This window comes from Eleutherodactylus coqui, chromosome 3 (genome assembly GCF_035609145.1).
Source record: "Eleutherodactylus coqui strain aEleCoq1 chromosome 3, aEleCoq1.hap1, whole genome shotgun sequence".
Lineage (NCBI taxonomy): Eukaryota > Metazoa > Chordata > Amphibia > Anura > Eleutherodactylidae > Eleutherodactylus > Eleutherodactylus coqui.
This window is the reverse complement of record NC_089839.1, coordinates 19,368,876-19,395,129: the sequence shown is the minus strand read 5'-3', so window position 1 is coordinate 19,395,129 and position 26,254 is coordinate 19,368,876. Positions and strand designations below refer to the sequence as shown.

At 44.4% G+C, this 26,254-nt stretch overlaps 1 protein-coding gene across 1 annotated transcript; it reads left to right on the top strand.

The window, feature by feature from the left end:
* Positions 1-8,464: 8,464 nt before the first annotated feature.
* Positions 8,465-25,867, top strand: LOC136620464 (oocyte zinc finger protein XlCOF6.1-like). Its single transcript, XM_066595249.1, has 5 exons — positions 8,465-8,733; positions 10,406-10,785; positions 10,862-10,926; positions 14,328-14,448; positions 21,214-25,867. The coding sequence occupies exons 2-5, from the start codon at positions 10,701-10,703 to the stop codon at positions 22,281-22,283; spliced, it is 1,341 nt and encodes a 446-aa protein (XP_066451346.1). The 5' UTR covers positions 8,465-8,733; positions 10,406-10,700; the 3' UTR covers positions 22,284-25,867.
* The last annotated feature ends 387 nt before the right edge of the window (positions 25,868-26,254 follow it).

Sequence of the window (26,254 nt, the reverse complement as noted above, 5' to 3'; positions counted from 1 at the left end):
AATTTAATTAAAATAGGAGCAGTTTTTCTGGTCCCTGTGGTAGAACAGGGGCGAGGTTATTATTCACGTTTATTTTTAATTCCCAAACCAAACGGCTCCTTTAGAGGTATTTTGAACCTCAAATGTTAAAATGCGTACGTGAATAACCATTCAAAATGGAAACGATACGCTCAACGGTCTCCTTAATAGGTCTCGGTAGTGTTATGTGCACAATAGATTTGAAAGATGCATATTTTCATATCCCCATCTGTGCAGCGTCTCAGAAATGTCTGAGATTCGCGATTTATATAAATAGCATTATTTACCATTTTCAGTTCGTCTGTTTACTGTTCGGCATCTCCGCAGCTCCAAGAATATTTACAAAGGTCATGATAGAGCCAATTAGTTTCCTTTGAAAACAAAATATTAAGATTATTCCATACTTAGATGATCTTCTGCTAATCACGAGCGATAAAAATACCATGGGGTCCCATCTAGAGCAGACACTAGATCTTCTCAAAAAATTGGGCTGGATTATTGATCGCGAGAAATCCAGTCATGTTCCAGAGTCCAAAAAGATATTTCTGGGGATCCTCCTGGATTTAAGGAAAAGTCGGTCATTCTTACCCGCACCTAAAATTTCCCACATTATGGAAGAAATACGTAAATTTAAAAAGAAAAAATACGTGTCAGTAAGGGAAACACTGCACATCCTAGGCCTAATGACGGCCTGTTTTCCAGCAGTACTGCGGTCCCAATTTCACTCCAGACCCCTGCAACAAAAACTGTTGGCAACCTGGGATAGATCCCAGAATTCCCTGGAGGAGAAATTTAAGCTACCACAATGGGTAAAAAAAAGCCCGTAGTCTGGTGGCTCTTACTCTCAAATCTGAGAAAAGGAGTCCAGTGGTCACTATCTCTGTGCATCACGGTGAACACGGATGCCAGCAGTACGAGATGGGGAGCCCAAGTGGCAGGTGAAGCCTTGCAGGGTTCCTGGTCTAGCTTCACTAGTGCCCACTCCTCAAACTTTAGGGAATTAAGGGCGGTTTGGGAGGCCCTGATCAGATCAGAAGACATATTATGGGATAAACACGTAAAAGTGTTATCAGATAATATGACTACGGATTCCTTTCTCCGTCACCAGGGAGGCACTCGGCATCCTCGCTTGCAGCACATGGCGAACAAAATCCTAACGTGGGCAGAGGTCAACACCGCATCTCTGTCGGCAGTCCATCTAAAAGGGACTCAAAATCAGGTGTCAGACTTTTTGAGCAGGAAAAGATTGGATCCTGGAAACTGGGCCCTCAACCCAGAAGCATTCCGATATCTTACGGACCAGTGGGGTCTACCACAAGTAGACATATTTGCATCGAGAAAAAGTGCAAAATGCCGCGACTTCTTTTCTCTAGATCCTGTGGACCAGCCGTTAGCATTAGACGCACTGTCCCAGGAATGGGAAATGTCCTTGGCTTATGCGTTCCCTCCTTTACCTTTTGATAGCCAGATGCCTACAAAAAATCTTACGCAGTCGGATTACTGTAATATTCATCGCCCTGGCCTGGCCAAAAAGACTGAGATTATTATCCAATGTTGAACTCGCTGGTAATACAATCCCCGATAGCGCTACACCTCAGAGAGGATCTTCTATCTCAGGGCCCAGTATTGTTCAGAGAAACCACTGGCTAAAATTGACGGCCTGGATGCTGAAAGGCAGAGGTTAAAGAAACAGGGACTTTCCGATAAGGTGATTGATACTTTATTCAAGAGTCGGAAAGTAGTTACCTCAAAAATCTATTACTAAGTATGGGAAAAATTTTGCACCTGGTATAAACCAGAGAGTCCGGATATAGATTGTCCAGATTTTGTTAAAATCTTAGATTTCTTGCAGGCGGAACTAGATAGAGGCCTCAGGCCTAGAGCATTACGGGTACAGACAGCAGCTCTTAGTGCCCTGCTCGATATTAGACTCATGGAAAATAGGTGCATAAAAAGGTTCCTAAAAGGAGCAGATAGATTAAAACCTTTCGTGAGGGAATTGACACCCTCATGGGATATTAATGTAGTTCTTGAAGGCCCTTGCAATCCCCCGTTCGAACCCATTAAACAAATTTCTGTTAGGAATTTATCCATGAAAGTTGCCTTTTTGATTGCCATTACATCCGCTAGGAGAATCGGCGAATTACAGGCTTTATCAAGTAGAGAACCCTACTTAAGGGTCCTAGAGGACCGTGTAATATTCAAAAATACTCCAGACTTCTTACCAAACGTCGTGTCCCCCTTCCATATAAATCAAGAGATAGTACTGGCTTCCTTTTGTCAAAATTTTAGTAACAGTAAGGAAGAGCGACTACATAGTCTGGATGTCCGTAGAGCAATAAAGACTTACTTACAAGTTACTCAAACCTTTCGGAAATCAGAAAGATTTTTTTCTCCAATTTCAAGGCGCCAATAAGGGCAGGGCAGCTTCAAAAGATACCATAGCCAGATGGATCAAATTGGCGATCCAGGAGACCCACAAAACCAGAGGTTTGGTGGCTCCGGAGGGGACGAGGGCCCATTTTACCAAGGCTCTTGCTGCCTCTTGGGCTGAACGCAGGGGGACCTCGATAGATCAGATCTGCAAAGCAGAAACCTGGTCCAGTATTAATACCTTTGCAAAACATTATAGACTAGATCTCCATTCAAATAGAGAACTGGCCTATGGACGAAAAGTACTCCAGGCAGTGGTCCCCCCCTAAAAGATCTAATGATTTGGTATACCTCCATGTGTGCTGTCAGGATGGACGTGATGGAAAGACAAGAATTATTTCTTACCGATAAGTCCTTTTCCATGGGTCCATCATGACAGCACATGCTTTCCCACCCTTCTACGATTTATAATGCTTGTACATGAATTGATGTCTTTCAGTGCTAATAAAAAAACTGTTGGGCCTCGTATCCGTTGTGATGATTTGGAAGTCACTGGAGTCAAGCGGTGGGAGGTGGCCTTTTAAAGAACTCCTCTTCCTGTCCCGAGGATCACAGGCGGAGCAACCTCCATGTGTGCTGTCATGATGGACTCATGGAAAAGGAATTATCGGTAAGAAATAATTCTTGTCTTTCTTCCTTTTGCTTAGATTAATTCAAAAACCATAGGGTCAAAATACACAGCACACCCCTTGATGAATTCGTTAAGGGGTTTAGTTTTCAAAATGGGGTCATTTGTGGGCAATGAGACCTAAAATACCTTCCAGCAAAATTTCTGTTCTGAAAGCTACCGGCTGCTCCTTTCGGTTTGGGCTCCGTTGTGCATACAGACATAAGATTAGGGCCACAATGGGTATGGTTCTGAACACGGGACAAACGGGGATCCATTCTGAGGTGCAAATCCTCATTCTCATGAGCACTATAGCAAAAAAAACTATCTTTAAAATGACATATTTGCAAAAATATGACATTTTATTTTTTTCTCCTCTAAATTGCATTAACTCCTGAAAAGAAACTATGGGGTCAAAATTACATAACCCCCCTCAGCCCTTGCAGTCCTGGCTTGGTGTAAGAAAACAAAATGTTCTTCAAAATGTTAATAAGTTATATTAAATTTGTACGTCTCCTAAATGGTTAAAGAAAAACAAGTTTTTCCAATGTGCTTTCAGAATAAGGGCGCCCACCCACTGGGGAAAAAAAAACGCCAGTGGGTGGGCGCTCTTAAAGATATATTTTATCAAGAATTTATACTGTATGTTTGCACATATTTGACACATTGCAGTTCAAAATGTGAAAAAAATGGCAATATTTTTTAAAGTTTCTCAATTTGGGCGCTTTTAATAAATATATGCAAATTTTATTGGCCTATTTTTACCACCTAAATGAGGCACAACATGTGATGAAAAAAACAAGGTCAGAATCGCTTGGAGATGCAAACCCTTTACAAAGTTATTCTATGTTAAAGTGACACATGTCAGATTTCCAAAATTCGACCTGGTCATTAAGGGGTTAAAGCAAGTGATAATCTTAAGTAATAATAAACATAACTCCTTCGTGATCCGCACACAGAAACTGCCCCTCCTCCAACAGTCCTGGATACACTGTGCTGATCATGTGACCCTCCTCCCACCCATGTGACCGCTCACATGACTATGACATCAGCACAGGTCCTGTAAGCACACGGCTGCTCCAGGTAAGTACGATGTCCGGCTCCTGTAATGTGCGCCGTGTAGCTAATGCTGCGTCTCTGCAGTGAGCGGGGGTCTGTACTAGGGTCCTATAAGATGAGGGACCCCAAGATACGTGTAACCCCCAACTATGTCCCCCACACAGTAATAATCCCCCCTACACAGTAATAGCTCCTCTGTACCCCAAAATAATAAGCATTATTTGTGACCACGACAAGGTGATAGCGACCCTTTGTTTCCCCTCCTCAAGTAACAGCGGCCGCTCTGTGTCCCCCTCCTAAGTAAAAGCGCCCCCTCTGTCCCCCCCCTAAGTGACAGCGCCCCCTCTGTGTCCCCCCTAAGTGACAGCGCCCCCTCTGTGTCCCCCCTAAGTGACAGCGCCCCCTCTGTGTTCCCCTCCTAAGTGACAGCGCCCCCTCTGTGTTCCCCTCCTAAGTGACAGCGCCCCCTCTGTGTCCCCCTCCTAAGTGACAGCGCCCCCTCTGTGTCCCCCTCCTAAGTGACAGCGCCCCCTCTGTGTCCCCCTCCTAAGTGACAGCGCCCCCTCTGTGTCCCCCTCCTAAGTGACAGCGCCCCCTCTGTGTCCCCCTCCTAAGTGACAGCGCCCCCTCTGTGTCCCCCTCCTAAGTGACAGCGCCCCCTCTGTGTCCCCCTCCTAAGTGACAGCGCCCCCTCTGTGTCCCCCTCCTAAGTGACAGCGCCCCCTCTGTGTCCCCCTCCTAAGTGACAGCGCCCCCTCTGTGTCCCCCTCCTAAGTGACAGCGCCCCCTCTGTGTCCCCCTCCTAAGTGACAGCGCCCTCTCTGTGTCCCCCTCCTAAGTGACAGCGCCCCCTCTGTGTCCCCCTCCTAAGTGACAGCGCCCCCTCTGTGTCCCCCTCCTAAGTGACAGCGCCCCCTCTGTGTCCCCCTCCTAAGTGACAGCGCCCCCTCTGTGTCCCCCTCCTAAGTGACAGCGCCCCCTCTGTGTCCCCCTCCTAAGTGACAGCGCCCCCTCTGTGTCCCCCTCCTAAGTGACAGCGCCCCCTCTGTGTCCCCCTCCTAAGTGACAGCGCCCCCTCTGTGTCCCCCCTAAGTGACAGCGCCCCCTCTGTGTTCCCCTCCTAAGTGACAGCGCCCCCTCTGTGTTCCCCTCCTAAGTGACAGCGCCCCCTCTGTGTCCCCCTCCTAAGTGACAGCGCCCCCTCTGTGTCCCCCTCCTAAGTGACAGCGCCCCCTCTGTGTCCCCCTCCTAAGTGACAGCGCCCCCTCTGTGTCCCCCTCCTAAGTGACAGCGCCCCCTCTGTGTCCCCCTCCTAAGTGACAGCGCCCCCTCTGTGTCCCCCTCCTAAGTGACAGCGCCCCCTCTGTGTCCCCCTCCTAAGTGACAGCGCCCCCTCTGTGTCCCCCTCCTAGGGGACAGCGCCCCCTCTGTGTCCCCCTCCTAGGGGACAGCGCCCCCTCTGTGTCCCCCTCCTAGGGGACAGCGCCCCCTCTGTGTCCCCCTCCTAGGGGACAGCGCCCCCTCTGTGTCCCCCTCCTAGGTGACAGCGCCCCCTCTGTGTCCCCCTCCTAGGTGACAGCGGCCCCTCTGTGTCCCCCTCCTAGGTGACAGCGGCCCCTCTGTGTCCCCCTCCTAGGTGACAGCGGCCCCTCTGTGTCCCCCCCCTAAGTGACAGCGGCCCCTCTGTGTCCCCCCCTAAGTGACAGCGGCCCCTCTGTGTCCCCCCCTAAGTGACAGCGGCCCCTCTGTGTCCCCCCCTAAGTGACAGCGGCCCCTCTGTGTCCCCCCCTAAGTGACAGCGGCCCCTCTGTGTCCCCCCCTAAGTGACAGCGGCCTCTCTGTGTCCCCCCCTAAGTGACAGCGGCCCCTCTGTGTCCCCCCCTAAGTGACAGCGGCCCCTCTGTGTCCCCCCCTAAGTGACAGCGGCCCCTCTGTGTCCCCCCCTAAGTGACAGCGGCCCCTCTGTGTCCCCCCCTAAGTGACAGCGGCCCCTCTGTGTCCCCCCCCTAAGTGACAGCGGCCCCTCTGTGTCCCCCCCTAAGTGACAGCGGCCCCTCTGTGTCCCCCCCTAAGTGACAGCGGCCCCTCTGTGTCCCCCCCTAAGTGACAGCGGCCCCTCTGTGTCCCCCCCTAAGTGACAGCGGCCCCTCTGTGTCCCCCCCTAAGTGACAGCGGCCCCTCTGTGTCCCCCCCTAAGTGACAGCGGCCCCTCTGTGTCCCCCCCCCTAAGTGACAGCGCCCCCTCTGTGTCCCCCCCCCCCTAAGTGACAGCGGCCCCCTCTGTGTCCCCCCCTAAGTGACAGCGGCCCCCTCTGTGTCCCCCCCTAAGTGACAGCGGCCCCCTCTGTGTCCCCCCCTAAGTGACAGCGGCCCCCTCTGTGTCCCCCCCTAAGTGACAGCGGCCCCCTCTGTGTCCCCCCCTAAGTGACAGCGGCCCCCTCTGTGTCCCCCCCTAAGTGACAGCGGCCCCCTCTGTGTCCCCCCCTAAGTGACAGCGGCCCCCTCTGTGTCCCCCCCTAAGTGACAGCGGCCCCCTCTGTGTCCCCCCTAAGTGACAGCGGCCCCCCTGTGTCCCCCCCCTAAGTGCAAGCGGCCCCCCTGTGCCCCCCCCTAAGTGACAGCGGCCCCCCTGTGCCCCCCCCCCAAGTGACAGCGGCCCCCCTGTGTCCCCCCCCCAAGTGACAGCGGCCCCTCTGTGTCCCCCCCCTAAGTGACAGCGGCCCCTCTGTGTCCCCCCCTAAGTGACAGCGGCCCCTCTGTGTCCCCCCCTAAGTGACAGCGGCCCCTCTGTGTCCCCCCCCCTAAGTGACAGCGGCCCCTCTGTGTCCCCCCCCTAAGTGACAGCGGCCCCCCCTGTGTCCTCCACTAAGTGACAGCGGCCCCCCTGTGTCCCCCCCTAAGTGACAGCGGCCCCTCTGTGTCCCCCCCCAAGTAACAGCGGCCCCTCTGTGTCCCCGTAAATAACGATGTTTTCCTGCTATGTCTTTGCGCTCCCTTTGTCCATTTTCCCCAAGTACTAATGGCCCCTCTTCATCTCCACAAAGTAATGGCTCCTCTGTGTGTTCCCCCCAAGTAATAGCGCTGTAGGGTGTAATCACCCCATAAATCTATATAAAGATAGAATACAACATCTTCACTTTGGGGCGGCTCACACGAGCGTATGCGTAAAATGCCACATGTATAACGCAGCGCTTCACTGCCATGTGAGCTGCTAGTCTGAGTGGATGAATGAAAATGAATGTAACATAGTATGTTAGGATGAATGAAGGCAATGTCCATCTAGTTCAGACTGTTTCAACGCCCCCTCCCTTCCCTCGCTGATCAAGAGGAAGGCAAAAAATATTCAATGAGCCAATTTACCTCATTTGGAGAAAAAAAAATTCTTTCCTGACTCCATAATGGCAGCCAGAGTAATCCCTGGATCAACGCTTAAGATCAACAACCCCGGTGGTCACCTAATGTGTATATCCTGTAATATCCTTCCGCTCTAGAAAGACATCTAATCCCTCTTAAACGCCTCTATGGATTTTGCCATCACCACGTCCTCAGGCGAGAGTTCCACAGTCTCACTGCTCTTACAGTAAAGAACCCCCTTCTATGTTGGTGATGAAACCTTCTTTCTTCTAGACTTAGTGGATGCCCTCTTGTTACCGTCGCAGTCCTGGGTATAAACCGATCATGGGAGAGATCCTTGTATTGTCCCCTCATGTATTTATACATGGTTATTTGATCGCCCCTTAGCCGTCTTTTTTCCAGGGTGAATTATCCTAATTTTGATGCCTGTCTGGGTATTGCAGTCCTTTCATTCGTTTATTAATTTAGTTGCCCTTCTTTGAACCCCCTCCAGCACTGCAACATCTTTCCTGAGCACCGGTGACCAGAACTGTACACAGTATTCCATGTGAGGCCTGACAAGTGCCTTATATAGTGGGAGGATAATATTCTCATCCCTCGCCCCTATACCTCTTTTAATGCACCCCAAGACTTTATTAGCTTTTGCAGCAGCTGACTGACATTGGTTACTACAGTTTAGTCTATAATCCTCTAGTACCCCCAGGTCTTTTTCCTTCTCACGTTTCCCTAACGGTACCCCATTTAGTGTATATTGATGACATCCGTTTTTCCTGCCCATGTGCAGAACCTTACATTTATCCACACTGAACTTCATTTGCCATTTTTCTGCCCAAGCCCCCGGCTTATCTCGGTCTGTTTGTAGCCGAACATTGTTCTCCGTTGTATTAATTATCTTGTATAATTTTGTATAATCTACAAATATTGATATTTTACTCTGCAGTCCCTCTAATGTACTTTCACTGACTTCATTCACCGCCTATTATGTGCGCATAATCTGCAGGAAATTCCGCTTGTGTGCGCCCGCCCCTAGTATCTCCTAGAAGGCTTCTCATTATTATCTCCATAAAAGGTATTTTTTGTGGTTTTTACATCCGTTCATCTTCTTTCCATTCAGGCTCCGGCATCCTAGTATCGTCTGTTGGGATCTTCCATATGAGAGAGGTTTTCTGATGAACCTGCCAAGGATGGATGGGAAGAGGAAGGAGATGGCAGAGAGTCTATTACATCTCACCCTAGAGATCCTCTATCAGCTTACTGGGGAGGTGAGAGATTCTGATGACGTCACATCATGACATCATCTATACGTGTAATGAAATGTCCTGACTGACTGATTCATCAATGCAGAGCCGAAACTACTGAGGTTAGAAACATGAAACTTGGCCAGCAGCTTCTTTGTTTAATGTAGAGATCCACTAAGAAAGGAATTTTTGAAGTTCCACCCCTAAGGTCCCCTGTCCACGGGCATTGAGGGCTTAATGGTGGTGTTACGGATCTCTTAGCTGGAGAATGTCCAGTTAAACTTTACCAGTTGTGCCCAGTGGAACACGAGCCGATGAAGTAAGAACATGTTTAAGATCTTCATAATTGTGGCCTCACATTCAGAAGCTCTCCCTAATAGCAGATGTGAGAGTTCCTTTAAGAGGTGACGCTTCTGATGGGCATTTTTCAGAGATGTTACTTAAAATTCGAGACAGAGAAAACTCTACACCTGAATGTAAGATCATCCTAACACCCAGCTTAGCCAGAGTGGTGACATCTCTTACAGAATGTACTACTAAGGTGTACCCCGACATCTCTGACATCACAGCGAAGCCTATAACTTGCGATTTTTAACTCCCAAAAATGACAAAGCTGCTATTAACCCTTTCCAATCCACTGTCTGACGTCTAAAGACATTCTGATTGAAGGCTGTACAGCTTCCGATGTCGGAAGACGTCCGCCAGGGTATTCTTACTGTATATTACTGGCTGCTCTGTTGTCGGGGGCCTCTCCAGCATGTCCAATACGGCAGTACTGGCTCTAGCTAGCAGGTGGCGCCATTGTATAATGGCAGAAAGCGAAAGCCCACTAGGAAACCATGAATCCAAAATTGGATTGCAAAGGGTTAATGATCTTTTGTTGAAATCATTCAGAGAAGAAATGCAATATAATATAGATTCAGTACTACAAACTGATGACGCTTTAGACTATCCTGTGGAATTCCTAAACACCCTCAACCCAGCCGGTCTCCCACCGCATAACCTCATTTTTAAGATTAGCACACCAGTTATGTTACTGAGGAACCTAAACCCTCCAAAATTATATAATGGCCCCAGACTGCAAATACAAGTTCTCCATGGAAATGTTATTGAGGCCACAGTAATCACTGGACGTGCTAAAGGGGAAAGTGTATTCGTACCACTAATACCCACTAAGTACCCGTTTGAGTTCAAAAGCCTGCCGTTCCCCCTCAAGGTCTGCTTTGCAATGACAATCAATAAATCGCAGGGACAATCGTTGAAGGTATCCTGAATAGACTTGAGGAAGGACTGTTCTTCACCAGGTCAGTTCTATGTGGCTGTTCCAGAGTGAGTTCCTCCCGCAGTCTGGTGGTCCTTGTACCTGGAAGTAATACTACGAATGTAGTTTACAAAGAGGTCCTTCACTAATAGGATTATAATACAGGGATTATTAGAATGGTTTATGTAATAAACACCAAAGATATAAGATAAAGAAAGAGGTTTATAACATAAGTTAATTAGCGACGGGTTAGCAACATAATAATTATGAAGATAGTTACGATTTGTAGCATCTAGAAAGTGTAATACGAATTTCACGAGGAAGAAGTCAAGGGCAAAAGTTGGTTCTTCCCTATGATAACAGATGGACATGACTGAGAAGGTGAGGGACTCTGTAGATGTATGTAATACCATTTATTACTCCGTCTCTCATCAGGATTACACAGCAGTGAAGAAGACCTCTAGTGAGCGCTGGCAGAACTTTGTGTCTGAAGGTCATGGAAGAACCCTAAACCCAATAACGGGGCCTTCAACTCACTACCCGATACATGAGGACTTCAATGGGCAGAAGATCCTGGAACATGTCCACAAGATGACTGAGCTGCTGACAGGAGAGGTGACACTGCGGGGAATGGGGGACATTATACAGTAACAGGAGGGCTGTGGAGGATGACTGTATATTGTGTTGTCAGGTTCTTATAAGGTGTCAGGACGTCTCCGTCTATTTCTCCATGGAGGAGTGGGAGTATTTAGAAGGACACAAGGATCTGTACAAGGAGGTCATGATGGAGGATCAGCAGCCCCTCACATCACAAGGTAATAGACACATAGAAGTACACATGACCTTAAGTACTTGAAGATGGAGTCCAGTCACTGTATGTGTGTCTTACAGATAGATCCGGTAAGAGGACATCACCAGAGAGCCGCCCCAGTCCTCTCCATCCACAGGATTATCCGGTACGTGGAGAACCTCCCTATAATCTGTAGAAGGCTCTGAAGGTTCTGCATTCAATACCAAATTGTCCCCAACCCTTTGAGATGGACGTTCAGTTTAAACACAGAATATGACAGAATGGCGAACAAGAATCATGAGCTGTTACCATGCCACGGTTGCTGGTTCTCCCAGGGCGGCGGTGTGCGGGGTTCTGTGGTCTGGGTGCGTCCCCCCCCCGGCTTGTTGTCCGGCTGCAGGTGCCTGGCCGGTGTGGGCGGCGTGGTGCGGGTGGCGCACGCGCCTGTGAGTGCAGCTGCTGGGCACGAGCTCCCTTTTCATTGTATTCTGTTGGGAGTTGGCTGTCTCCCTCGCTCCGCCCCTGGGCGGAGGCTTTTGTTTAAAGGTCAGGCAGAGACTTGCAATGACTGCCAGTTATCGGTTTCCCTCAGTCTGCTAGCTAGTCTGCTTCTGTTGGTCCCCTGCCCTCTGTCAGCTTGTCTGCTATTCTCTGCTGTTATCAGGCAGGTTTTTCCATCTGCCTCTGCTCTGCTCAAGCATTGTTCGTGTTGGTAATTCCATCTGCCTTTTCTGTCAGTATTCTACCCTTTCCATCTAGGTACGCCAGCGTCCCTTTTTGGTCCCTAGTCAGAGTAGGGACCGCCACCCAGTTGCCCGCCTGGGGTTAGCCAGGAGTGGAGACAAGCAGGCAGGGACAGGGGTTGTAGGTGAGATCTAGGGCACCCAGGCTGGCATATCAAGGGTAGTATACCGTAACATGCGCTTCTTGTTTGTTGCTCGGTTTCAGCCAGCATAAGGATCAGCGGCGGCTTGTGCGCTTATCCCGCAGTTTAACCCCTGATCGCTCACTGTGTGATATAGGAATGTGAAACAATGAACGATTAGTGGATGAGAACTGCAGGATTGTCAACGAGAAACAGGCTGCCGAGTGCGGATGTGCTGGTTATGGCGTTAGCAGCTCGTTTGCTCGTCGGGTAAACAATAATCGTGCAGTTTTCATCCCGTGTAAAACAAGTGTAACAATACCGAATAGGTCTCAATCTGCCATGACGTATGTCGGTTATTACGGTCATTGTGATTTTTTTCTCACATTTACGTGTAATCCTGGATGGAAGGAAATGGCGCAGATATTGCTGCCTGCTCCACGATCATCATGACATCATAGCAGGAGGATTTCACGTAAAAGTAAAGCATTAATGGTGTTGGTAACAAAGGGGCATTAGTTTGGAGGGTGCGCTGTTTTATGTATTCTGTGGAATGGCAGGAGAGAGGTCTTCCTCATACATGTTGTTGTGGCTAGAGCAACGCATTTCTCCCCACAGAATAGATGGCCCTGTGCGCCCCAAGTGTTAAAGCAGCAGGTTCAATCCCCGCATGGTTCAGGTAGCCGGCTCAAGCTTGACTCGGCCTCCCATCCTTCCGAGGGCGGTAAAATGAGTTCCCAGCTTGATGGGGGGTAATAAAGAAAGTGCTGCAGCATAAGTTGGCGCTATACAAATGACAAGTCCCTTCCACCCATATAGAAAAATAGGTTCTATTTCTGTGCGAGTTTTGCCTTGGATTATTTAGTGATCCTGCACTGAGCAGGGGGTCGGACCCGATGACCCTGGAGGTCCCTTCCAACTCTACCATTCTATGATTCTAGATGTTATCTTTGCAGGGATACCAAAACCTTCATGAGGCCAATCTGATCCATGAGCCTTGTGGTAATTTAAACCCCAATGCACCCTGTATGAAAGAAGCAGAAAATATGGAGATTAGGACAGCGCTCCACAGTTGTGATGGCTACTAGAGCGATATAGCAAAGGCAAAAAAGGGGGGACTTACCCAGTGACTAGTGGGGTTACCTCCTGGAAACTACCACTAGCATCTCCAAATCGCAGTAGGCATTGAAACAATCTATGGGGGGAGTTCTTGACCTTATCCTGTGGTAGCAGGAGAGCTGCTAGGGGTGCTATGCTCTTTCAAACTGAAGGAGCCCAAAATAATAACAGCAAGTAGATAAAACAAAAAATCCTCTGTGCTCGTAAGAAGGAAACCGCCCCGGGCTGTCTTCGTAATAGGTAAAAAAAAAGCTTTAATGCAGCGTGTTTCGTCGCTCTAAGGCGACTTTCTCAAGCATAATCCCCATAAACATACTTTACAAATATCTATACAAATACATTTACACGGCTCCCTTTTCAAGGATAGGAAACAGCGGTTTATATGTAGAAATATAGGTTTTATAACGTAGACAGGATGAAAGTGCATCCATGAATTATATAATTATTATTTAATGTTCATGACCTTTTAGATATATTTATTATCGATATGCATATATTTATATAATCTAATTTTTAGTTAGAAATGTGGAATAGAATTTTATAGAGAAAAAAGTTTTTTATGAGAATAGTGGTTATATGTCCAATAAGTGGAGAACGAGAATCATATTTAATGAGTCGTAGAGAAACAATCAGATACTTTAATTATGTTAGAACAATGGGTTTCTTCACCATGAAAGTGAAACACTATAGAAGTCATGTGGTGACGTCAGACTGGAGCGCATGTAGTATATGCTTTGGATGCGTGTGTTCCAGCTCATGTCATGACATACTGTCCCTCCCCCCCCCGGTCCTCCGAACCCGGAAGGAGAGCATGCCACATGAGCAGAACGCCGGTTAAGGCAGCGCATGTGTGTAAATGCATTTGTAAAGTATGTTTATGGGGGATTATGCTTGAGAAAGTCGCCTTAGAGCGACGACACGTATTGCATAAAAATTTCTTTGTTACCTATTATGGAGAGAGCCCGGGCGGTTTTCTTCTTACGAGCACAGAGGATTTTTTGTTTTATCTACTTGCTGTATGAAAGAAGGTCGCTGCAGCCAAAAGTATCCTCGACCTTCCTGAAAGACACACAGGAGACGACAGATACTCCAGTGCCGGCGAAGAGATCCGAAGGGTGGTGGTTGCACCGGTGAGATCCATGTGTAACCCTGGATAACCGCTGGGGGGCCTAATAATCCTGTTCCTTCACCTACATTTGTTCCCATATTAACATAGAGTATTGCAGTTCTGTAAGATCTATACAATACATGTAAATATGGTAATAAAGGCAGCGGCCGGGCTTCATTTGGTCTTGTAAATGATAGTGATGAGATCACATTATATGAAAGTGGTCGATACATCAGCAGTTCTGAGGCCGTCTGGAGAATTCTGGGGTTTCCCAAACATGAAAGGTTTCCACCAGTCGTTCATCTCGCTGTTCCTTCCTACTATGTATGGAAATGTAAGTTAGACCTGCAGCTGGCTCCCTCATATAACTACTGCTGTCCTGTCATTACTGGTCATTATGCTAATTACCCATCTTCTCCGCTCATCTAACACGTTCCTCTACATCTGTCTGACTTTTACAGTATTTGTTTCCCAGCTTTTCCCTCGGGGTAATGATCTAAAGAATATTGATGCTGCAGCCATAGTGGTAAAAGAAGAGGTAAATGTGAGGGGTGATGAGCGGTGGAAGGAGGAGATCCCTACAGACACCCGTCCAGGTGAGTAGTAACCACGGAGTAATGCAGAGAACAGTCACATCTTCTGCTCTTTCATCACCTGCAATGTTTTTGTGTTACATTTTTAAGCTCTGCGTTCTGTCAGATTGTTCAGCTGCGTATTCATCCATTTAGCCGAAACACAAATTAAATGTGGATGAAAATGTGATATCGCTACAGGAGATAACCCGTGATGAGCATTTAAATATGCCGATCTCTGCTGATCTCTTTAAAGGGTGTGTTTAGGGATTCCCATATATGACAGATCATTGTGTGGAAGTACAAAGGTATCAGCTGTAAGCCAAGCAAGGGTACAAAACCCTGTCTTGTTAAACGGAAGCCGTTCATAGACCTCATGTCTGCATACAATGTAGATACTTGGAGGAAGTGCTAGGACAGTATGGTTGAGGACAACAGCTAACCACCGGGCAAAACAATATCTACTGTCTTGTATTGTAATGACTGCAAGACAGATCGCTGACCTGCAGTGATTACAGGGGTAATTGCTTTTACTTCTGGTCCTCCTCTTATATACTGGGTGTTGGGTGATAAGTTGCCCACACACATGTGGCAGGTGTGGAGAGAGTGGGGCTGCTGCACCGCTGCTTGGGGTCTGGGGCAATTAATCCCGTTGGGTAGACATGTTGCTGCGGTCATTTTCTGAGGGCTGAAGTGAATGTGCATTTCTGCCTTTCTCGGTTGACAACGATCGGTTAAGGATCAGCCAAGTGTTTTCATACCATCTAACTCCTGAGGATACATATTCCTCCTGTGATAATTTGCTGGAGCTCACCGCTATGTTTGGGGTGTTGGCAGGTCTTACAATTCGAACATATTGAGGGTAATGGCTATATATGACATAGTTTCTGCAGCTATGGGACTGTGTGTACGTCTCCAGCAATATTTATGTGTCCCTGATTTATGGAAAGCCTTAACAATAATCTCATGATGCTTTACAACTTATTGCCCCAACTCTTCATTTAGCACATCATAGATTCCCTCTATACTGAGGATTGTCCATAACCGTAGAAACAGCCGTCCAAGCATTCCTCCGGCTCTGGAGCTAAAACCTTTTTTGCAATGACTAGCTTGTATCCAGGTGTCCTTTCCTTCCAGTTTGACTGAATTGGCAGTTGTCAACTGGATCTGATATGGACTATCAAATGTTGGTTCAAAACTATTTCTGACATGACTTTTGAGGACAACCCGGTCCGGGAAACAAAATATGTGACCCTTCTTTTGAGTCTGGATCTGGAATCAAGGAAAATTCACATAGAATTTCATATGGGGACAGCTTGGTGTTTCTATTATGTATGGTTCTTGCTAAGTAGAGGGCTCATAAAATGTCTACCTCTATTACTTTGTAGGACTTCTGGTATACCATATGTACAAATTTCTTTAACAATTTCTTAGCTGTAGTCATGGCGTTGGCATTTTTCTTTTTTTTTATTTTACAAGCCACACCTCCAGCCAACCTGAGAAATGGTCTATGCAAACCAACACAAACTCCCAGAAACTTACCTTAAATAGCTGTATGCAGTCAATCTGCAGTCACTGGAACAGGTAGTCTGGCCTTGGAGTAACAGCGAGGAGGTACTTTGGCAACCCTGTCTGGGTTTGTCAGGCACAAGCCATGCATCTCTGCACTAACCTGGTCACAGCATTGCTAAACCCTGGGGCAATCCAAGTAGACACTACATCACACATTATCTGCATTGACTGATGTGTGGATCCATGGCTCAAATGTGACATTCTAGAGTAGAGCATTTGTGGAGGCACAGGTGTTTAACTTTCCTCCACAGTCTTTTCTCATCCAGTTCTATTTTTCTTTTTCCCCAAAGGGCTGGTTCCTGTAAAAGGAACAACAAAAAAATATTTACACTTGATTTAGTTGCAGCCAGGTGGATGTCCGATGTATCCACTGGGAGTAGGGCTGCCACCTTGGCTGCTGCATCCATCCTTCAATCCCCTAGGGCCTCTGGAGTCGTTTCCTTGGTATGAGCCTCGACCTTGATAACAGGTACCTGTTTGGGAAGAGCTAAAACCTGATACAACAAGGATACCACCTCTGAATTCTAGATTGCTTTCCCCGATGATTCAACAAAATTTCTACTGCACCACAAGGGTGCAAAATCAAAAGTGGTTTTAAGAGGCATTCCTCAAGTTGGTGTAGACATTAACCATCTTACCCTCAGACCGGTTTACACGCATCAGCGAGTGCCATCAGCTTGGCCTCCTGAGCAGACATCCCTGGAGGGATTCATTTCTGTCCAATTACCTTCTTGTTGGTTACCATTGCATAGGCTATTTTTGCTTGCCCATTTTCATGATGCCTGTGCAATGGGAGTTTCAATAACAATTGTAATTGCTATCTGTATGCATGATAGTTCTGAGTTGGGGTTCCTGTTCTATGTGGTATGCATTACCTGGTGGTGTTTGTGTGAATAGCGACGTGTTCATTGGGTCTGAGAAGGTGGCCAGATATGTGCTGTATGAACAGACCTGATCTGTGTATAGGTGTGAAGAGTTCTGTTTCCTGTGTTTTGTGCATCTCTCCAGATTCCTAATCAGGGATAGACAAGTCCTAGATGAAGATAGTGGGGCCGTCCTTATTAGCGCACTTACCCCGCTTTTAGGCAGGGATGCCCCACTTCCCCTGATTAGTAAGGGACACCATCTTGCATCCATACTGACGCATGGCGCTTTACTGTGGCAAGCGGACATAACAGGGAGTTTCAATAACCTTTTCAAGACCACTGGTATCATTTTCCATTAACTCTAAAATGCATCTACATTTGATGTTCCACGTTTTCTCCCCTCTCTTTTCCGAATGCCGTGGAAGTAATGTAGCTGCATTCAGAACTATACATCTTCTAATTGTGATATCTGAGAGTGCTATTTTGGGAGGGACAGGCAGTCATAGAGGGGTTGCAGAAGACTGGAGACTTGGGGTATCCATTCTCTGCAATAACCTACCTATCCGAGGAAAGTGCACAGTTCCTACGGGTTTTAGGGGAGAGGGATAGCCTGAACTGCCTCTATTCTGTCAGTAGTAATTTGCCTATTCTCTAGTGAGATGTAATGACCTAGGAACAAAACTGTGGGATGGGATGGCAAAACTGAAGTTTGGACTTGGATGTCTTGCAGTGATTCTCAGCAAGAAAGTGTAACAGACTCCTAGTCTCCTCCAAACACTGTTCAAGACCAAGGTGCTGAGATATTCTGGGACCTAGTTTTGTAAAACTGTTTGCAGGGCCTCAGAGTACTGCCCGGGGGAGTTGGCTGCTCCATGTGGTAATACACACACCAGCAATATTGCTCGCCATGATGCATGGAAGCGAATAAGAGCTGGACACTCTCTTTAGGGATACTCTGAAGAAGCATTTGTGAGTTCGAAAACAGTGAAGAAGGTGGAGTTGGCCGATACCTGTGACAACAACATATGGGGATTTGGCACCAATTGTGACAGTATTAACTGCATGGAAACCATCGACCGTGAGAAAGATTTGAGGTTACGCTTCGCCATCTTTTTCCTAACTATAAACAATGGAGTATTGTAAGGGAAATGACATTCCTTCCTGATCCCCTTTATAAAGGTAGACCTGGGACTGCTCATGAATACCGAATTTCTGAGCAGCACTGAAAGGGTATTGCCTCATGTTGGGTGGCTGTATGCCAGGTTTAACCTTAATATTCAGTAGCAGTGGAAAGCAGCACAACCTTATACACAACTAGGAGTGGATAGGCTCTTGGTGCACGGTCCTGGAATGGATCTGGACTTGAAGATCCCCACAAAGCCAGTAGAAGACAAAACAGAGAGCAGGACCAGCACACTGGAAAACTTTCTCTTCTTTATTCCCCGGTACAATGCATAAAAACTGCGACGTTTCGACCTCACAAAACAGGTCTTAGTCAAGCATGTTTAACCTTAATGTCCACATGAGTGACAGTTATTCGGCCAATATCCATTTTGTCTTTGGCCCACAGTATCTCTAGTACCGTTGGAAGAACTTGTTGCATGAAAAGAGATCCAGTTTCCTGAGAACATGTAGCCATAAGCACAGTACAAATGGTAGTGATCTGTTAGCTAGTTGGCTGTTTGTAATGTACTTATCAGGCTTGTTAAGTGCACAATTATCTAATTACTGCTTATTAGTATTATAATTCAATAGTATTAAAATATGCAAAACCCAATATTATATATATATATATATATATATATATATATATATATATATATATATATATATATATATATATATATATATATATATATATATATATATATATTAAATATACTTGTTCACATATCAAGAAAAAATAAATAAAAATATCCATCCGAAAACAATCGGCCAATTTTGAAACCAATTAAACTATAGGCAATTATTTCCATAGCAATCAATGTAAATCCAATTAATTTGTTCTAGACATTCCAAAAAACACACCAAACCACATTTAATAGAGAATAAATATTGTTTTTCATGACAACAACAATAAATGAATATAAAAGACTACAGTAAAGAATAAACGAACATTTAACACGTTATTAATCATTTTACTGTGTTTTATCGATGCTGTTACATAGGACTGCAGGTCACATCTACTACATCATCTATCCTTAGCGTTATCACTGTATTCTGTGTGCTGTTACATAGGACTAAAGATGGCATCATTATCTGATTCAGCGTTATCACTGTCTTATCTGTGGTGTGTGATCCTTCTCAGTGACAGAAGCCAAGTAATCTTGTAGATATACCTTTTAATGGCTAACAAAAATGCATGATGTTACAGCAAGGCTAATGAATGAAACTAGTTTGATGGCACATAGTTATAACATTCAGATGCAGAGGGCAGAGGAACACATTCCTCTTGATCTAAATAAATGCTCATACATAGAAATTTGAGACTGTTTTGCACTCAAAACTTGAATAACAGACAAACTGAGGTGAGACATAAATCCCAAATCAGTCCACTGAGCTCAGGGCAGTTTTATGATGTGTCTTATATCTCCTTCAACCTGCATATGGAAGGAGATGCAGCACCACCTAATGAATGGCAACATTATGACAAGTCAAGTTCTGAACTTTTATGAAGTTTTGAAGAAAGAAAACAAGTATTATTTGAAAGCGGACATCCCTCTTAACCTCCTTTTAGACCTTTCATATTTTCCACCAATGTAAGAATCCTGGACTGAGTTTCCTTCTATTCTTGAGGGTATCCACTTATGTAAGAATCCCAGGCTGAGGCACTTATGTAAGAATCCTGGGCTGACACATCATAAAACTGTCCTGTGCTCAGTGGACTGATTTACAATGTATGTCTCCATCCCGTTTGTTTGTTGTTTTACGTTTTGAGTGCAAAACAGTCTCAAATTTCTGTGTGTGAACATTTATTTAGATCAAGAGGAATGTGTTCTCCTCCCCTCTGCATCTGTATGTTATAATTATGTGCCATCCAAACTAGTTTTATTCATTAGCCTGACGAAGGGGGGAGATATCCCCGAAAGCTTGCTGTAACATGATGTATTTTCGTTAGCCATTAAAAGGTCTCATATCTACAAGATTACTTGGTTTCTCTCACTGAGAACAATCAGACATTGCTCTACTGGCTAACATGGTACCAACCCCTTTTTTTGTTTTATCTGTGGTGTTACTTAGGACTACAGGTGAAAAGCGTGGAAGAGTGAAAACTGTGAAAATGTCTCCAGATCATGGGGAGATATTGGATTGTTATATATCACTATAAGGATATTTTGATCAAGATTGTATAACAAACACTTCAAACACAGTCATACAGTCCGGACATAGTCTATTCATCCACACTAAATACACTGATTGATAATTTGGAAAGTGAAATAAAAACTAAGGGCGTACCTTTTTCAGGACAGCAGAGACAGAGCAAACATGTAAGGGCAAGATTCTTACTCACCGCGGTTTTGTTTGTGTCTGCTATCTACCATTCAGAGTCCTTGTCAGACCTTAGAACATTCCACTTGCCCGCATATTCTCCACCAAGATGATAGAGTATACGTTTAATTTAGCTGATACTCAACAGTTATCATAGACTTATCAATCAGGTAAGCCTAACTATTGATCGATGCATCAGAGAAGAATATGAGAAACACTTAAGTGATGTTTCTAAGCTCTTCTGAAGCATTTTATTATTTGAATAGATTTAGAGAAATGCAAAATGGTGATAAATCGTTCAGCTGTTAAAAGTAATACAAGTGCAGCATTTTGATGCAAATCACAAACAAGGTTTTCTGTGATATTTGCATATATTAGTTCATTTCACATCTCCTCCACAAACTGCTTCTAGCCAGCCTGTTCTACTCCTGACCATTTTCATGAGTCTTTTAGGTGACCCATATTAGCCTTGGAGGATAATGTACAGAAGTTAAGTGACTTTTATTAACTCCGGGGGATAATATGCAAAAACAACTGCTGGATTACTCTTATACCAGTGATAAGTTGGGTGATTATTGCCCCATGTAAAGGCACCTTAGCTGTCAAACACCTGTGATTGTAGCTGGCAGGTGTCATCTACTTCAAACAACCAGCACCAACTGGGTAAGCAGCGGGCGCATCTCCTGAGCACACTTTATATTCATCCTGCACTTCTGTTATCTACATGTAAGTCACAGAGGTGGAATGGGTTAATTATTGAAATTTGCTTCAAGACTTGAAATTTTGTATAGAAAATTTCTATGCAAATATTATAACATTTCAGATGTATATTTTCTGCAAAAATACATTTTATTGTTGGCAGATGCCGGTACCAGGAGCTCGGGGGAATATCTGATGTCTAGAGATCTTAACGCAGAAGGCTACAATATTGCACAAGATACATTAGAAGAGCCCACTATTATCCCAGATAAACCCTCAGCCCTTCACAGCAAACATCTATCATCTGATCCTGCTACACAGGTCCTGCTTTCTGATGCATCACAGTCTATTGAGCCAAAAAAAAGCCACAGCAGTGATGTTAAATATCAAAAAGGTCCCACAGAGGAGAAGGCATTTTTACATTCAGCAAGTGGAAGATGCTTTATAGCTAAATTAGATCTTGGAACACATGAGAGAAGTCACACAGGGGCGAAGCCATTTTCATGTTCGGAATGCACGCAATGTTTTTCTCTGAAATCAAGTCTTAATATGCATCGAAGAGTTCATACAGGAGAGAAACCATATTTATGTTCAGAATGTGGGAAATGTTTTCACTTCAAATCAAATCTTGTCAGACATCGGAAAACTCACACAGAAGAGAAGCCATTTTCATGTTCTGAGTGTGAGAAATGTTTTATTCAGAAATCAGATCTTGTTAAACATGAGAGAACTCACACAGGGGAGAAACCATTTTCATGTCGTGAATGTGGGAAATGTTTTATCCAGAAATCAGATCTTGCTAAACATGAGAGAACTCACACAGGGGAGAAACCATTTTCATGTCCTGAGTGTGGGAAATGTTTTATCCAGAAATCAGGTCTTGTTACACATGAGAGAACCCACACAGGGGCAAAACCATTTTCATGCTCAGAATGTGGAAGATGTTTTGCTGATAAATCACATCTTATTAGACATCAGAGAATTCACACAGGAGAGAAGCCATTTTCATGTTCAGAATGTGGGAAATGTTTTATCCAGAAATCAGATCTTGTGAAACATCAGAGATCTCACTTGTATATATTTTCTTGTCGTCAATGTGAGAAATGTTTTACTTTGGAATCCAGTCTTGTTCTACATGAGAGAATTCACACACAAGAGAAGTCATATATTTATGTTCAGAATGATGGAAATATTTTACCCAGCAATCCTATTGTTGAGACATTACAGGGCTAACACAGGGGCAGAGCCAATTTCAGGTCCTTAATGTGGGAAATGCTTTACTTTGAAATCAGATCTGGTTACACATCAGAAAATACGTTATGGCATTAATTTCATTCCTGTTAAACACTAATATCATGGTGAATGCCATAAAAAATAGTTTTAAAAAAATGTCAGAATTGCAGTTTTTGTTAATCAAGCCTCCAGAAAAAATGGCATAAAAAGTGATCAAAATGATATATGTTTCCAAAAATCGGATCAATCAAGACTAGAACTCTTTTGCAAAAAAGAAAAAAAAAACTCTCAGGGCGTTGTTGGGAAAATAAAATTGCTATGGCTCTTGGAATGTGATGACAAATTTAGTTTGTGGCGTTCTCTCCTCGCTCTAATGGTCGAGAGGATGCTAGAAATGATGTCCGAGCTCAGCAGTCACTCTGACTGCAGTTGTCTTCCTATTAGAAGTCACAATCCGCTTCACCGCCCTTCTGTCTCTTTCACTAAGTCTACACTTTCAGCCATTATTGTGGTCATTAGATGATGTTTTGCCTTCAGGGGTAAATTCTGTTACTACTTTTGATACTGTACCTCCTGGCATACCAAGTAAACTGTGGGTTAATGCTGACAGATGCAACGGCTAGCCTGGCACCATAATCTCCAACGTAGCATCAAATGGGTTGCTGGTCACGCAACTGGATGTGCCAACGTCTGCCTATGCTTGGATTACTATATGATGCTAGGTAAACTGTGTGTAACAAACAAAACAAACGCCTAAGAGGAGACGTTTTTCAGCAAAACTTGGCATAGTTATGTTTTTCAGAGAGATATGCAAATTATTGGACTTGTGGCAGTTTTGCCACCTCATGCCGTAAAATTGGTTCCACCCTTGGTGTATAAAAAGGTTCTCGGAGGCTATTTTTGTGCAGTTGACCTTTTTTTCCACTTGTGTGGGGCTTGTTGACCACTAGACATGACTCTACGATACAATTGAAGAGATTTCACCCAGTTGGGCCACTTTCGTCACACAAGCATATGTAAAAACGCGTGTAGAGCTGCGTTTTTTTTGTGCGTATGCATTTTTTGCAGTGATGTCATGAACTAGAGCCTCCGTGTCTGCCTGTATGACATCTTGCATCCAAGCTAGAGGCAGCTCAACACGGTACTATAGCCTCCATGCCCGCTTGTATCACATCTTGGTACTAGAGCCTCCCTTCAGTGGGTCAGTTTTCCACAATAAATTAGTCTTTATGTCTGATATTGTTATCACTTATATCAACGTTACAATTACGCACAAATTTTCATTCGATTCTGACAACTCCTAGGTATTTACATTTTTTTGACGAGTTCATATGTTACAGGGGAACCGTGGGCAGTCCAAACAATCATGGATTCTTTAGTGATTACTGCATCAAAGGCAATGAGCTGCCCTCTATCAGTTCTAATCAGCAATGCCTTGGGTCATAACAGTTTACAATTAATTTCAGAGCTACAGTGATTATTTGTACACAGATATACAAAAACATGTTCCCTACCTGCACATCCACACACACAGCTCTGCTGCATACACTGCAAAGCTCTTTGATATGACAAACACTAAAGTCCAAGTCAGTAACAATGCTAGTGCATGCCCTCATCATGTCCCATCGAGACTACTGCAACATTCTTCTCTGTGGCCTCCCATGTAACGCTCTTGCATCCTCCAATCCATCATCAAGTCTGCTGCCCGACTTAGCCACATCTCCCCCAATTACTTTCCTATCTCTACCCTCCGATAATCCCCTCACTGACTGCCTATTGCCCAGCATATCCATTTCAACTTGTGATCAATGATGTACAAAGCCGTCCATATATCTGACATGTTATTCCGATACCTTCCCACAAGTTATCTTCTACGTACAACTTATTCCGTCCATATATCTCTGACCTACAGTAATTTCCTGATTCCTCCCCACATAGAACCTCCTATATACAACCTATCCTGTCCATACATCTCTGACCTTCCATAATATCCTAACGCCTCCCCACGTTACTGTAGGTCAGAGATGTATGGAGAGGATAGGTTGTATATAGCAGGTTATATGTGGGGAGGTATCAGGATATTACTGTAGGTCAGAGATATATGGATGGGATAGGTTGTATATAGGTGGTTATATGTGGGGAGGTATCAGGATATTACTGTAGGTCAGAGATATATGGACCGGATGAGTTGTATATACAAGGTTATATGTGGGGAGGTATCAGGATATTACTGTAGGTCAGAGATATATGGATGGGATAGGTTGTATATAGGTTATATGTGACCTTCAATAACATTCCAATACCTCACCACGCATAACCAATCCCGTCCATATATCTCTAAGCTTCCATATGATCTCAATATGAAAGCAATTAATGAGGCGTTCCAAAGGAACGGCCAAAAATAGGACATGTTGCAATTTTTTTCCTGTACCTTGACTAAAACACACCTATGTGAAGAAGTTTTTATGTGTATATATTGAGAAGAATCTACCTCACATCTGTAAATAAAAAGTATATATAAATGATTTTTCACTCACCAAATGACTCATCGCTAAGGGCTTCGTCACATTAATGCGAAGCCGGATAAGCAGCAAACATCAATTGTTTGATTTCTACACTGTTTATTTCCATTTTTGTCATATGAATAAAAATAAGCTTGTTAAAAAAAAAGTTGGCGCTATACAAATAAAGATTTTCATTATTATATTGCCCCTCTTTTATGTACTATATGGATGACTTGATCAATAAGTTTTTAGCTCCATTATGTTTAAGTTGCACATTTCAACCTCTATGTAAGAAACTCTGCGAGGAACGATTCATTGAGGTTTTGTTATTTGTTATGTTATTCAAAGTAAAGTAAATATGTGAAGAACAGACCCTTTTCGCCATTATTCTTTATATTTTATTTTTATATCACAAGATTACAGTTCTAAAATGAAAGATGTTACGTATCATAAACTTTTAACAATTGATTTCAAGTAAAACTTCATAGCTATAAAGCACCCATGTTATGATAAAGAAAGTGTGTGTGGCCATGACTGGAGAAAAATGTTTTGAACTGCTAAAGTACATTTTGAGAGAGCTCTATGAAAAAAAGCCAAAAACAGTGAGAGGGAAATATATACGTTTGTAGGTAGAAAATACGAATATATATATAAATATATATATATATATCGCTGTGTCTTTCTTTTTATATGTATAATTCTATATTTCTATACATACTAATTCTATGCAAATGCTATAGTACAAAAACTTCATATGGACCTTAATGACTAGATATTATGCCGAGGCTTTGCAAGGCCGAGAGAGATGTGTCCAGAAATTGAGAGAGGATACAGAACCGGATACAAAGGCCGCGTGCTTGGCTGTTTTCCCAGAAGCGCCTTACCAAGAAAAAAACTGTTTAACTACGTATATGACTAACACTGCCTCAGGCGGAACTGCGGACATTACATATATGGTTTTGCGGTGGATTTGGGCCAATAAGAACAGTTACACATTTCTAGTGACGTGACAAGGAGTATAAAGCCCCATGTAATCTATAATAAAGTGCGCAGTTACTCCCCGTGTGAGGAACTATTCCAGACCTCCGTGTGTGGTGTTTTTTCTTTACCGCCGGTAACGGGGCATTGGGGTGGGCCTGATTGGTGCTGTACACAAAATTTCCCTGACAGCAGAGAAATTGATAATCACAGACACTTAGGTTTAAGTATTAAGTAAGAGAGGGTCATTTAAATGGGACAATTATCGCTCAAAATTCATTCAAACTTTGCAGGGAACACCCTTTGAGCTCCCCAATCGATCTTGGGAGTGGTCTCCATGATATTGATGAAGATCAGTGGAAGAGGAGGTCGAATTAAATGCTTAGAGAGATTGAAGTTTTCAGCTCTTTTGCTAATTGTTTAAAAGCTTTTTGGCATATGATAAAAAGTTCCAAATGTTTGTCAAAAAGAAGAATTTGTTTAGTTAAA

Bases quoted from the DNA above. Each gene is read 5' to 3' on its own strand.
- LOC136620464 (XM_066595249.1), top strand. From the start codon at position 10,701: ATGGAGGAGTGGGAGTATTTAGAAGGACACAAGGATCTGTACAAGGAG. The intron at 10,786-10,861 runs GTAATAGACACA...TGTGTCTTACAG, and splicing joins GCAGCCCCTCACATCACAAG to ATAGATCCGGTAAGAGGACA. The intron at 10,927-14,327 runs GTACGTGGAGAA...TTTGTTTCCCAG, and splicing joins TCCATCCACAGGATTATCCG to CTTTTCCCTCGGGGTAATGA.